Raw genomic sequence first — 13,485 nt, forward strand, 5'->3', positions numbered from 1 at the left:
AATGAACCACCCAAACAACAGTCTCAGCCTTGGCCCCGATCGAATTTGCTGAGTCCCTCAGACGTATAAAGCCCCATCATCAAATTGTCAAAAGATACACAGAAGTGGTCGGAACATGGTTCAGTAGATGGAAAATGTCCCTCCCCGTCTCCGAAGCCAGGCATGATCACATCCGCCATCTTGAGAAACCGACCGGGGAGGGGGTTCGACAATCCAAAACAGTTCACAGTACCAAGTAAAAGGTTTCAGGATAGGGACAGCAGTTGAATGTTCCGACAGCTGCAAAACTGGGGATTCCAAAAAAGTAGTTAAGTCACCGATCACATCCCGTTCGAGTAGATCCACTTCTGTAGGGGCAGGCAGAGCTTCCAGCACAGGGTCTAAGTGCGTCACTGGGGCGTCGATCAAAAGGCAAGCTGGCTGCCGGGTCTCGGGCATCGAGTCAGGATCCGGTCTCAGTCCTTTAAGTCCATCTGCCGCCGACAACAGGCCGCAGGTCTGAGCTGCCACAGTCGCCCGAAGTGCCTCTAGGGCCGCCAGCACCGTCCGCAATGACGGGCCACTTTGGGCCTGCTCCGCCCGGTTCCATATTTCCTCAGGCATAGTGATGCCCACGTAGAGGCGCCTTCTCCGGGGTAAGATCAGCTGGAGGAGGACTGAGCCGTGAGGGACCAACCGCCAGCATGCATTAGTGCGCGACGAGACTCCAACCCAAGGTGCGCCGGCGATGTAAATGCCGGGCCTCCGAGTCAGGGACCCCCGCAACACAGCACCGTGCGTCACTCGTCTCCTCACCTCCAACACAACACCAGGCTGCAGATGGTAGCAAAGCAACCCAAAAATTTCGAAAGTTCCAGAGACCGGACCCTGCCGCCCTCAACAGTCCGCTGTTGTTCAACTCGGACCCGGCTAAGCCAGCATTCGAGACCCCGGCTTCCAGACTGGGTTAGGCCACAAATCGGTCCTCGACGTTGCTCCGCTCCACAATGTCAGAAAAACCCCGGGATCACACCATCGGAGTGCGGATTAGTTCACACACACGGATCCGGGGCAGGAAATCAGGATAAGTGACAGGATCTTGGAGCGTAGGACGGAGGTCAGCGGAGCCGGGAGACTATGCGGCCATCTTGCTCGCTGTCGTAGCTCCTCCTGTCTCCCAATTGTTAATTGAATTTTAATTGTGTATAAATAAAAAGTGCAGAACTATATTTTATAACAGTTTTGTTATATTTGTTGCATTGCTTCCACAGTTTCCAACAGTTTTGTTTAAGTGTATGTTTGCTTTTTAGGTCTCGGCGTCAACGCGCGGAAGCGCGTCTCCGCCGAGATCTTTTGTCAGCGACCATCATTCCCAGGAGACAGTCCCGGCCACGCGCATCCTTCCAGGCGATTTGTAACTGGAACGCGCGCTGTGGCCAGGCGCTGTCTCCTGGGAAGCGCAAGCACCACACACGCATGCGCATACACACACACACAAGCGCCCATGCACGCACGCACATACATACATACAGAGACACCACCCCTGACTCATACACACACGCGCGCACACACACAAGTGCACAGAGGCCCCCCCTCCCCCTCCCCCGCCGTCACCGTCGCACACATACATACACACACGCACACACGAGCATACACACACACACACACAAGTGCACCAATCGCGCTCCAGCCTTTTGGAACTTACCTTACCTCAGCACGCGGCGCCCAACCTCCTGCTGGCGCGGCCCCGGGGCTTTACACCGCTCACAGGAGCCCCGGGCCGCGAGACGCTACGACTCCGCCTGCCTCCTCTTCCGGTGTGAACGTGGCCCCGCCCCCGTCACAGGCGACCGTGCCTGACTTCCTGGGCGGCCGCGAAATGAGTAGGCTTGTTTTTCGAAGCCGCCTTCCCGTTCCTCTTTTCAGCCGTCGTCTTCCCATTGCATTCTTCATTCCCTCTTTACTCAGTTCTTTCCCTCGTCTCCTCACCTGTGCCTCCCACCGCTACAGTGTGCCCCAGCCTGTAAAGCACAAGACTACAGACAGTGCAACGATAGAGCTGGAGCCCAGGTAGGGTCGGCAGTGCCAATGGGCCAACTTGTTTAACTTTCCAGCAGATCGGCAACAGGAAAAATATTCCATCGTTCAGTAACCACCATATAAAAAGCACACCATTCGCCATAACATATAAAGTGCTCTCAGACGCCCAAAACATTACAAGATCCCTTTTTTTTTTAACCTTTGAAACAAGGTAGGACACAAACAGCAAATGCTACACTCTGTAGAAAAGAGGGCTGGGACGATCTAGAAAATTCCAGATAAACGTCTATATTTCTACAGTATCTATCCTCTTTATGCTATCTCTATCCTGTAACAAAAACCCCACCTCCTTCTGTACGCTGCCAGCCGCCCCTCTCCCCCATTCCCTGATCTCTATTCACTTTTGCATACCTATATACCCCACCCCCCTGTGAACTACTTACACCCATCCCCTTTCTGCCTACTTTTAAAAATACAACTGTCGAGAGCTAATTACATTACAATGCAAACTCCATACCATTCTAAGTTGAAATCTTTGAACAACTGCCCTTAATTAACTTATTAGAAAATTGGCAACAAATACGAAAAACAATGTCCGTTAACGCACAAGTACAACGCACCCGTTCCCACCAGACCATCTGAAGCTCTTTCGCACCACAAATCGTTTACAAGATGCTTTTATTACCTGGCAAACAGGATAGGAAACACACAGCAAACGCTACAGTCCTTCAGGGAAGCACGGCATCAACCATCTGGTAATTTCCTAATTAACCGCCAACAGTTGCTACGCAACGTAATACAACGCAGCACTCTCATTTGCTGCTGTACATGTCATTCAGAATATGAACATAAAAGGGGTGAAAACGTAAACTTCAACATTAAATAAATTCTCTATCCTTACAGGGCATTATAATTTTAAATTAGCAGTCGCATAATATGTTTCACATTCTGTTCACATACTTTTTACAGAAAATGTTAACGACATTGCTATTTAACTAATGCATGTTACATTGCCAGTATTTACAAGGCAGCTTGCCTAATTTATTTTTTAATACAGCTGTCTATTAATTGTAATGCACTAAATTGTAATAGTAATTGTTTTTTCTACCTTATTTTATTTTGTGACACACCTATTGACATTGTACAATGTACATTAAAGCCTTTTGATTGTGTTTTACTGAAATGCAAGTTTAATAACTGAAACACTTTGCTCTGATCCGTGGGTGTTAGCTGTGTGGGAATGCTTGCTTCGACCACAATGCTGCCTGTTTCAAGCACATAGGTGAGGTGGCTGCTTCTTTACCTCTTCAAATGCTCCCCTTTATTACCAGTATTTATGAACCGCTACACGCACGCCGGAGTCGATGCAGCAGCACTCCTGCTCTCCTGGCCACATACGCTCGCTAAAGCCCTGCAAGGAAGGGACTGAGGGCTTCATGGCTGCTAGCAGCACCCACTGCTATCTACCAGCAAATGTCGTGTGTGGAGTCACAAGTGACAACTTTCACATCCTATCTTCAAGACTTTTGGCCCTTAAAGACTCGCTCAAGCCCTTCTATAGATAAAATCGAACCGCCTTTAGCCTCACGGCTACATGTTGTAATAGCGAACACTATAAAATAAATTAAATTTTTTTAGGAGCATAGTCAAGGACAATTGTGGCACTATTTGTCGGCTGTTTGACATTACCTCGTGTATGGAACCAGGCATGCTCTTACTTTTGTGAAAGAAAGTGTCAGTGAGCAGACAGAGGGCCATAAACAAAAGGAAACAAAAAAATAAACAAGCATTGACAAAACGGGAACAGTTTTTCGTGCAAGCGAAAACTTTTGCTATTATTGGGGTCTTACAGTGTTGCACAGAAGCGCTGGCTGCTTCCAATGTAAGGACAGAAAATATTACCAGTAGTAGGCCACCAGTGTGCAGAGTAGTGAGTGCAGAGTAGTGAGTGCAGAGTAGTGAGTGCAGAGTAGTGAGTGCAGAGTAGTGAGTGCAGAGTAGTGAGTGTGCAGAGTAGTGAGTGTGCAGAGTAGTGAGTGTGCAGAGTAGTGAGTGTGCAAAGTAGTGAGTGTGCAAAGTAGTGAGTGTGCAAAGTAGTGAGTGTGCAGAGTAGTGAGTGTGCAGAGTAGTGAGTGTGCAGAGTAGTGAGTGTGCAGAGTGAGTGTGCAGAGTGAGTGTGCAGAGCATTGTGTGCTGTTGAGTGCCGAGTGCTGTGTATTGGCAATGTTAATGACAATGCCGATTATTTGTGATTTAAAGAAAAAAAAATGTCATGAGCAATGCCAATAGCTCTACCTTTAATGATGCCGAGACCATTGCATTGCAAATGCTTGTTGTTTTATGTGGATGTGAGGATTGTTATTTTAAGTACAAGACGAGAAGAGAAGGGGTCAACACCTTTCCTGCATCAAATGCTAAACGGTAAGTCCTATTCGTGGAAGGAGCCTTAGCCTGGGAGAGAACTTCTCTTATTTCATTTGAGATGGGACGGTTCATGAATTCTCGCTGCTCAGGAGCCATGCAGTCAGGTGTAATGAATTTGGATCAGGATGCCAAATCTGTCCGTGGGACATCATGAGAAGATCCAGAATCGTCCGCAAAGGAAGAGGAGGGACGAGCAACAGAAGATTAAGTTCAGTGAACCAGAACTGTCTCGGACAAGCAGGAGCTATCAAGATCATCTTGCACGGTTCCACCTTGATTTTCCAGAGAAGCCTCTAGATCATTGGAATGGGAGGAAAGGCGTATACAAATGCTCTTGACCAAGCTATCGAAAGCGCATTCCCTAATGACCCTCAACGGTGAAGCCTGCTTGCATAAGACCGGCATTTCTTTTTGGTTGGGGTAGCAAATGGATCTATCGAGGGTTTGCCCCACTGTTGGAAAAATCTTGTCCAGAACATCTTGGTTCAGTTCCCACTCGTGACTGACTGAGGATAGCCTGCTGAGTTTGTCGGCATCTTCGTTTAGGAACCCTGGTAGATGTTCCGCCTGCAACGATATTCCGTGAAGGATAGCCCACTCACAGATTTCCGGAGCTTCCTGAGACAACGGAAGAGATCTGGTACCCCCTTCCTTGTTTATGTAATGCATGGCCGTGGTGTTGTCCATTCGGATGAGAACTTGTGAACCTCTCAGTCAAGGGAGAAATGCTTGAAGGGACAGTCTGATAGCTCTGAGTTCTAGAAGATTGATGTGAAGAAGACTGTGCTGAGGTGACCAATGTCCGCTGACATGAACATCCTCAAGTACTGCACCTCAGCCGTCCAGTGACGCATCCGTTGTCACCACCTGAGAAGACGGATTGCTTACGAAGGATAGACCTTGGGAAAGGTTTTCCTGTTTTGTCCACCACAAGGCCGCTCTTCTCATTGCTAAGATGATAGTCACCTTGTCGTCGAAAGAACTGTGAATTTGCTTCCACTGTGTCTAGCTGCTCCTGGAGAGGGCGCACCCGCAGTCTGCAGTGAGAAATCAGAGGAATGCATGAGATCACTCCCAGAAGGGATTTGTAACGGCGAACTGAAAGAGACCTTTTTCTCAAGAGCAGTGCCATGGCTCGCAGTTTCTCCTGCCTTTCCAAGGATGGGAAAGCCTTGTTGAGATTAGAGTCCAAGATGGCCCCCAAGAAGCGCACTGTCCTTGACGGAATCAGAGATGATTTCTCCTTGTTGAGAGTCAGACCCAAATTCTGGAATAGGTTTGTACATGCGTTGACTGCTTCCCTCGCAGCCTCCCTGGTTGGAGCCTTCAGCAACCAGTCATCCAAGTAAGGGAAGACCTGAAAGCGATTTTTCTGCAGAAAAGCTGCCAGTACCTTGGTGAAGATTCTTGGGGCCGAGCGAAGCCCGAAGGGTAAAACCCTGAATTGAAAGTGGCTCTTGGCTACTGTAAACCGTAGAAACCTGTGTGCTGGGTGAATGGGTATGTGAAAATACGCATCTTCGAGATAGAGAGTGGCCATGAAATCCCCTGTATTGAGGAGACGTAATATGTCTTGAAGCGAGACCATCCGAAAGGATAGGTGTGGAGCTCCCTGATATCTAAAATAGGGCACCATTTCTCCAGTGTCTTCTTTACCAGGAAGAACCTGGAATAGAAACCCTCCCCTCTTTGTGAAGAGGGGACCAGCTCCACAGCTCCCTTTAAGAGCATCTGATGAACCTCGAGCTGTAGGAGACGCAGATGTTTTGACGGAATAGCAACAGGGGGCTTGGATGGTGATATTTGTGTGAATTCCAAAGTATGGCCCTTTCGAATGATGTTTAGCACCCAACGGTCTGATGTGATCTTGGACCAGTTGTGAAGGTATTGAGATACCCTGCCCCCTACAGATGTTCTTGTGGAGGTGAGCACAGCAGGAAGAGCCAGGACGCCACTATTGCCTCTTGGATGTATCAAGTCCCTGGCGATTCTGTTTTCCTCTAGTATTCGATCTTTAGAAAGTCGAGGTTTGACCTTGCTTCTGATATGGTTGTCGGTATTGTTGTGATGCGGACCCATATGACTAGTACCATTGCTGCTGGTATGAGCCTCTGTATGTGGTACTCTTTCCTCTGGCACCCCTGAACTGAGTCTTTCTGTATTGAAGTGTACTAAGATCTAGCCGTCTCAGTATCCTTCTTAATATCTTTGGAGAGTATCATCTATATGCTTTCCAAACGCCTCCTCTCCATCGAAAGGTAGATCCAAGATTTTATTTTGTATCTCCGGCCTCAACCAAGTCGCTCTGAGCCATCCCTGGCGACGAAGAAGCCCTGCACCAGCTAGTGATCGAAAAGCTGTTGTGGCGATGTCCATGGCATAATCTATTATCTCCATTGATGTTGCTTCCCCTTCCTGTAGAATCTTCTTTGCGTCACCTTTCACTTCCTGGGGCAGTTGAGCTAAGTAAGGCGAAATGTCAAACCATAACTGGCAATCATATCTGACCAAAATCGCCAAGGTATTCGCTGCCCGCACCAGAAGACTAGCCATTGAAGAGAATCTTTTCCCAGCTTTATCTAGTCTCCTGCCTTCCTTATTAGGGGGAGTAGTCAAAGGAGCCGAAGGGTTGCGGGACTTCCTCTGTGCAGCCTGCAAAATCACAGTCTGGGTTTGGGTGCCCAGTCAAAGCCGCCGGACCATCCTCAGTCGCCTTCTATCTCTTTTCCAGGTGCGGTAGGACAGGGATCACCGTAGCCGGATTCTTCATAGCTTTAAGACATTCAACCTATACATGTGTACAATCGGGATAGATCTAGGCACCTTCTTATATGGCTCCTTAAAGTCATATAGAAAACAATCTGTGGTAACAGATGGCATAGGCAGCTTGAATCTGCTAGAAGCCGTTTCCATTAACTTTTGGGCTTCAACCCCTTTGTCGACAGCCTTCTGCTGAGTCGTCGACTTTGAACTCGTGAGACTTCTCAGAAGACTGATAAGATGGCTTTTTGAAGGCTGGAGCAGTTTTCATCCCAGTGGATGGTGTAGATGGTCCCTCCCTCTCCTTTACACCGTGGTGAGGAGATTCAACTGGACCCTGGCTCTCAGACTCGCAGGGTGTCTTTTTTGAGGCCTTAACTGGACGCTCCACAGAAAATGAAGGGGAAGCCCTACCCCTTTTGACTGACCTTCTGGACGATTAATCTGAAGAGGACTCCTCACTGTCGCTGGAGTCTGTCTTTCCTGGACTTCAGTTTCTGGAGCCAGGTGAAGAGCCGACCCTCACGATCCCGGAGGGTCTTGGTAGAAAAGGTGCGGCAGATCTGGCAGTCCGCAGTCTTATGATCTGGGTACAGGCAATATATACAATCTTTATGCCTGTCCTCAACAAATAACCTTTTCTTGCCACAGGTGGAACATGGCTTGAAAAGGGCCTTCTCCTTATCAAACATCCTGGAAGGAACTGCCAACAATTCTGAAGAAAAAACTGAAGAAAATACTCAAAAGATTAGAGATTGAGCAGAGCTCAAAGGAGACTCCCTAAGCACAAAGTGCGGTAGAACATCTCAGGCTCTGAGGTTCCTTCGGGAGGGTTCTATTGGGTGAGGCTCTTCTGATTGGCTGATGCTTAGTTTGGTCTCTTACAAAAAGAGGCGGATATGCTACAAAAGGGAATGAGGCCTAGGCCTTTTTTCTTTCTCTTTGTACCTACTGCTATGTTATTTTTGTTACCGAGACTCCCATTCCGACGACGGGGAATGATACAAAAGCATGGGAATCTATGAAAGTTTCAATACTGGGGCAAGCTTACTTAAGCTTCATCACTTCTTGTTCTCAAATGAACACACTGCGTTAATTGTTACATGACCCTATGTCACGTGATGCAGCGGGCCTGGGCTGAGCGAGTCTCAGCAGCTGAACAGATATGAATACAGCCATCACCAGGCCTGTGCTAATCACTGCCATGAGTGACCTTCAATTAACAGCTGTAGCAGGCAGCATTACACAATATGCAATTGGTGAAGAACCCTCTACAAGAGCAGTGCACAGTCCCTGCTATGAGTGCTTTTAAAAGGCGGCACTTCTGTCTAGCGTGTTAGCGCTGGTAGTGTTAGGGGGCACTATGTTGAATGTGTGTGTGCAAGCATATTTGGAACTTAAGCAGCCAGCATTATACCTAGCCGCCTGCAACTGAATGAATGATTTTATGCATCATTACATGGTGCTAAACACACTTTTGCAGCGAGAGCAGGCAGCTGGAATTAACACTGGCTGGCTCACCTCTCTGCACCTGGTGGCCGGCCTCCAGCCATTATGTGGCTCACACGTTTCAGATACCTGCGCAGTCATGGGTTCTGATGCTTTGGGCAATGGAGCTGCGAATGGACCACCACTCCAGATGCTGCATTTAGTCTGTTCAAGCGTCACGCCTATGGTGGGCCCGCTCTGGCGTTGGTCACAGGATTCATTTACACTGAGTTCACTGCAATGTGCTCGACGTCAGACAGTATTAGTAAATGTACCTATCACTATGCCACGCCTCAGTGCGGTGACTGAACATAGTAGCAAGCAGCTTGATGAGCTCAGCCAGCCCTCAAGTCTGCAGGGCAGAGCGCACAGGGTGCTGTCTGCCACTCGACTCTGCAAATTAATAGTGTTTTATTATAATTAGGAGCGAGCGCTCTCGGGCCGCTTAACAGGTACTAATGCATAAGCGCTATATGTGGGACTTCGCATTTCAGTTCGGTGATGTGGACCACCACTCTCATTGCATTAGTTTAATGCCTGATGCATTGTACTTGGCAGGGCTGGCAATAGACTAGCTGACAGAGTGGGAATATAGAAAGTAGGGTGAGCGAGAGTGACAGCAGAAGCATCACACAGGTGAGTTCGATTACAAGACAATACAAGCACTCCCATAGAGTTTTAAAGGCAAAAGAAAAGAGTAGTTCCCTGAAAGTAAGCAATAAAAGTGTAAAAATCAGTCACTAAAAAGGATGGTAAAGAAGCTATGCTTCAGAGTGCGGACAAATGCCAGAGGAGGAAGGAAAGCCAATAAAGAAGAAGTCCGCAAATGAGAGCGACAAAAAAGGCAACCAATCATATGCAATGGGCTGACCAGGAGCATAATAAGTATTGGTATCATCTACAATTGGTCTTTTGCCAATATATAGCTAAAACCTTCTGTATACCAAATATAAAAAGACCTACTGTTCTTAGTGAATTTGGAGCAAAACCGTGTATAGGCAATTTCTAATCTCTCCAGTTGTACTTACTACGGGAAGACGTCCCTGTGCTACCAGTCTGTGAGGACTCACTGCCTGTCCTGGATCGCTCTTGGGTATTTTCTTCACTGCGCCAGCTGGGATGTCTGCGGTCAATAGGAAAATGTGGGGTTACAGAACGTATAAAATGCTTGGCACAAGAGCATCACAAGATGTCAAACTAAATATTAAATTTGCTTTTTTGAGCGTCATTAAAAACAATTCACAAATATTTTCCCCTTTACCAATCTGTAGACCATTGTAGTATAGAATCCAACAAATATTTTCTTTTTTACCCATATAAAGATATTTCACCCTGTTTTAATGGTCTAACTTTCACTTTCCTCTTTATTGAGGGATACCCCCTTTCATGGAATCCAAGTCTTTCAGTATTTCGACTCAAATTAAACTGAAATAAACTTACAGAAAATTCAAGTCACCACAAATGTTGAATTCCCATTCACAAAGCACAATGCCACATCATTCAAATAATTGAGTGCAACCAATTGGGTGCCTCCATTATCGTTGGGTCTTTAGGAAATGGAGCTTAGGTACGCATTTTTTCTCTCAGACAAAACACCATTCTGAATTACTGTTGTATGTGCACCTTCTCAACTGTATCCTTTTTGTTCCCCTTGATTGCATATCCCTTCACTTGATAGATACACTTAACACTGCCTTAAAAGCCTCCTTTTTTGTCATCACCTTTCTCTAGGTTTTCGCTCTAATCTCGGGCGCTCGTCATCCAAATGGCGTGTTAGTTTCTCCTGTTCTTTCTGTAGCCGCTCCTCTACCTCCCGTTCCCTGGCCGCTGTGTCCACTGGCTTTGCTCCGCCAAAAATGGAAGCAGCCCGGCTTGAGGGTGTGGACCCTCCAGCTGAATCTGGCTCCTTGGGTGCCGTTCGAGGCTTTAGGACCAGTTTGGGTCTTTGAGTAGGGCCTGCTTCAAAACGATAAGAGAGATTAATTTACTGCATATACTTAATCAAGGATACATCACCCCTCATTCAGAAAAAAGCTAAACAGAAGCACAAGCTTTGTCACACTGAGCAAAAATGGCCTATATGTGGTATCTCACAGATGATCCTAAAGCTGCCAATCTAAGTAGAAATGAAAGGGATATCACGCTTCTACCATACCTATGATTCTAACATTACACTTTATTCATGCTCAGATTTAGATCAGCATGCATACAGAACATTAGTTAAAAACAACTGTAGAGCATGCAAATGGTAAGTGTAAGACACTGGGTTGTTGGTAGACCGGTGGGAGCCCTGGGCAAGCAGCAACAACAATCCTTGTCCGGGTGAGAAACAAGCTAACCCTAAATTAACCTGTGCTCAACCCTCTGGTAGCTTGGGGCAGAGCAGTCAGTGTAAAGTATTTGTGAAACACTTGCACTGACTAGTCCTGCCCACGTGCGGTACCCCGGAGCAATAACCAATAATATGCATACATCTATATATATATATATATATATATATATATATATATATATATATATATATATATATATATATATATATACACATATACATATACATATATAGATAGATAATATGCATGTACATATGCAGCCTGAAAAACACCATATTGGGCTCCAAATCTGCCATCATTGCATGTAAATCTTCTACATTTGACAAAATAAAGACATAAGTCACCATATATGATATATGTAAAGAAGAAAACTGCCCCGAGTTTGCTTTGAAACACAAAACCTTTATTTGCAAAGGCAAAAAAGGCAGGATCATAGAGGCAGATTTAGCCTAGATCGGCTGCATAGAAAACAATTGGAAAAATTGGCGTTGTGCCTTTAAAACCTCCAGGAACCACCAGGCTCCAATTATGCACCACAGGTGACAGTTAGTTCAGTTATTTTGGATAGCGTATAACAGTGTAATCACAGTATGGGTAACGGGTACATATATAGGTCTGGTATTCGCCCCGGGGAGGAGCGAGGGTTGCTTATGACTATGATAAGTATACCCATAGAAGAGAACTTTGATTACAAGTAACTTATCCTTCTCTTTCAGGTGATACTCATCAATAGTCATAAGCACTGAATAGAGTAGCAAGCCCATCCCTGCGGACCAATACCAGCATATCAAAACAATTTACAAACATATTACTCAAACAAATTTCTCAGGGATGCCTGACCAAACTGAGCATCCGCTTGAGTATCAGAATCAAGGCAGTAATGGCGTGCGAAAGTATGAACCGAACGCCATGTGGCTGCTTTTCAAATGTCCTGAATAGGTACATTCCTAAGCATTGCTATCGTAGCAGCTTTGCCTCTTGTAGAGTGAGCTCTCTGCTTGGCCGGGAGCTGCTTTTGTGCCAACTGATAAGAACATAATACATGACACTATCCATCTAGAAATGGACCTTTAAGAGGCTTTAAAACCAGTATTTACCATACCATAATTCACAAACAGTTGGTCAGACTTTCGTACACTTTGCTTTGTCAAGATAACATTTCAACAAGTTTTATATCGTTTTATATCTAAAAAGAGTGCAGAGACCTCTCAGCCGGAGTGGCAAGATTGGCAAAGAAAGTAGGAAGTTCTATTGACTGGTTGATGGGAAACTTCGAGACCATCTTAGGTAGGAACCTCGGGTGAGTATGTAACACCACTATTCACATGAAAAACAAGATAAGGCTCCGTAGAGCATAAGGCTAAATCAATCAATCACAGAACTTGTAAAGCGCACTTCTCACCTGTGAGGGTCTCAAGGAGCTGAAGGAGGGGGGTTAGGGGGGGTGGCTGCTGCTACTGCTCGAAGAGCCAGGTCTTGAGGAGCTTCCTGAAGGTGAGCAGGTCCTGGGTCTGCCGCAGGTGAGTGGGGAGGGTGTTCCAGGTCTTGGCAGCGAGGAAGGAGAAGGATCTGCCTCCGGAGGTGGTACGCTGGATTCGTGGGACGAGGGCGAGGCTGGCGGAACGGAGCTGGCGGGCGGGGCTGTAGAAGTGGAGTCTGTTGTTCAGGTAGGCTGGTCCGGAGTTGTGGAGTGCTTTGTGTGCGTGGGTGAGGAGCTTAAAGGTGATCCTCTTGTTGATGGGGAGCCAGTGAAGGTCTCGGAGGTGGGGGGTGATGTGGCTGCGTCGGGGAAGGTTGAGGATCAGGCGGGCCGAGGCGTTCTGGATGCGTTGTAGTCGCTGTAGGTGTTTGGTCGCAATTCCTGCGTAGTGCGCGTTGCCGTAGTCCAGCCAGATGCGGAGGGCTTGGGTCACCGCTCTTCTGGTTTCGATCAGGATCAACTTGTAGATCCTGCGAAGCATGCGGAGGGTGTTGTAGCAGGAGGCGGAGACGGCACAGACCTGCTTGGACATGGAGAGGGAGGAGTCTAGGATGAATCCCAACTTGCGTGCGTGGTCCGTGGGCATCGGTGCTGTTCCTAGTGTTGTCTGCCACCAGGAGTTGTCCCAGGCAGACCGGGTAGGGCCGAGGAAGAGGACTTCCGTCTTGTCAGAGTTCAGCTTCAGGCAGCTGCTCCTAATCCACTCAGCGACGGCCTTCATACCCTCGTGGAGGTTGGTTTTGGCGGTATGCAGGTCCTTGGTAAGGGAGAGGATGAGCTGGGGGAGTCGGCGTAGGAGATTATGTTCAGGTCGTGTTGGCGGGCCACTTGTGCGAGGGGGGCCATGTAGATGTTGAACAGCGTCGGGCTGAGGGATGAGCCCTGGGGGACGCCATAGAGGAGGTTGGTTGCTTCGGATCGGTAGGGTGGGAGGCAGACACTCTGGGTTTTGCCAGAGAGGAAGGAAGTGGTCCAGTCCAG

The 13,485-nt window shown here is 47.3% G+C and overlaps 1 protein-coding gene across 2 annotated transcripts in view; it reads right to left on the reverse strand.

Moving 5' to 3' along the window:
- Window positions 1–13,485, reverse strand: part of EIF4B (eukaryotic translation initiation factor 4B) — a 487,202-nt gene that overhangs the window by 166,563 nt on the left and 307,154 nt on the right. Inside the window, exons 9-10 of one of the 2 annotated variants that reach the window (XM_086959135.1) lie at window positions 10,413–10,647; window positions 9,720–9,814 (exon numbers count right to left, since the gene is read on the reverse strand). In XM_086959135.1, the coding sequence (XP_086815261.1) occupies window positions 9,720–9,814; window positions 10,413–10,647 (330 nt within the window). Of the gene's footprint in view, window positions 1–9,719; window positions 9,815–10,412; window positions 10,651–13,485 lie in introns of both variants that reach the window. The other variant, XM_086959134.1, reaches the window with a different exon arrangement.

This window comes from Lissotriton vulgaris, chromosome 1_1 (assembly GCF_964263255.1).
Source record: "Lissotriton vulgaris chromosome 1_1, aLisVul1.2, whole genome shotgun sequence".
Lineage (NCBI taxonomy): Eukaryota > Metazoa > Chordata > Amphibia > Caudata > Salamandridae > Lissotriton > Lissotriton vulgaris.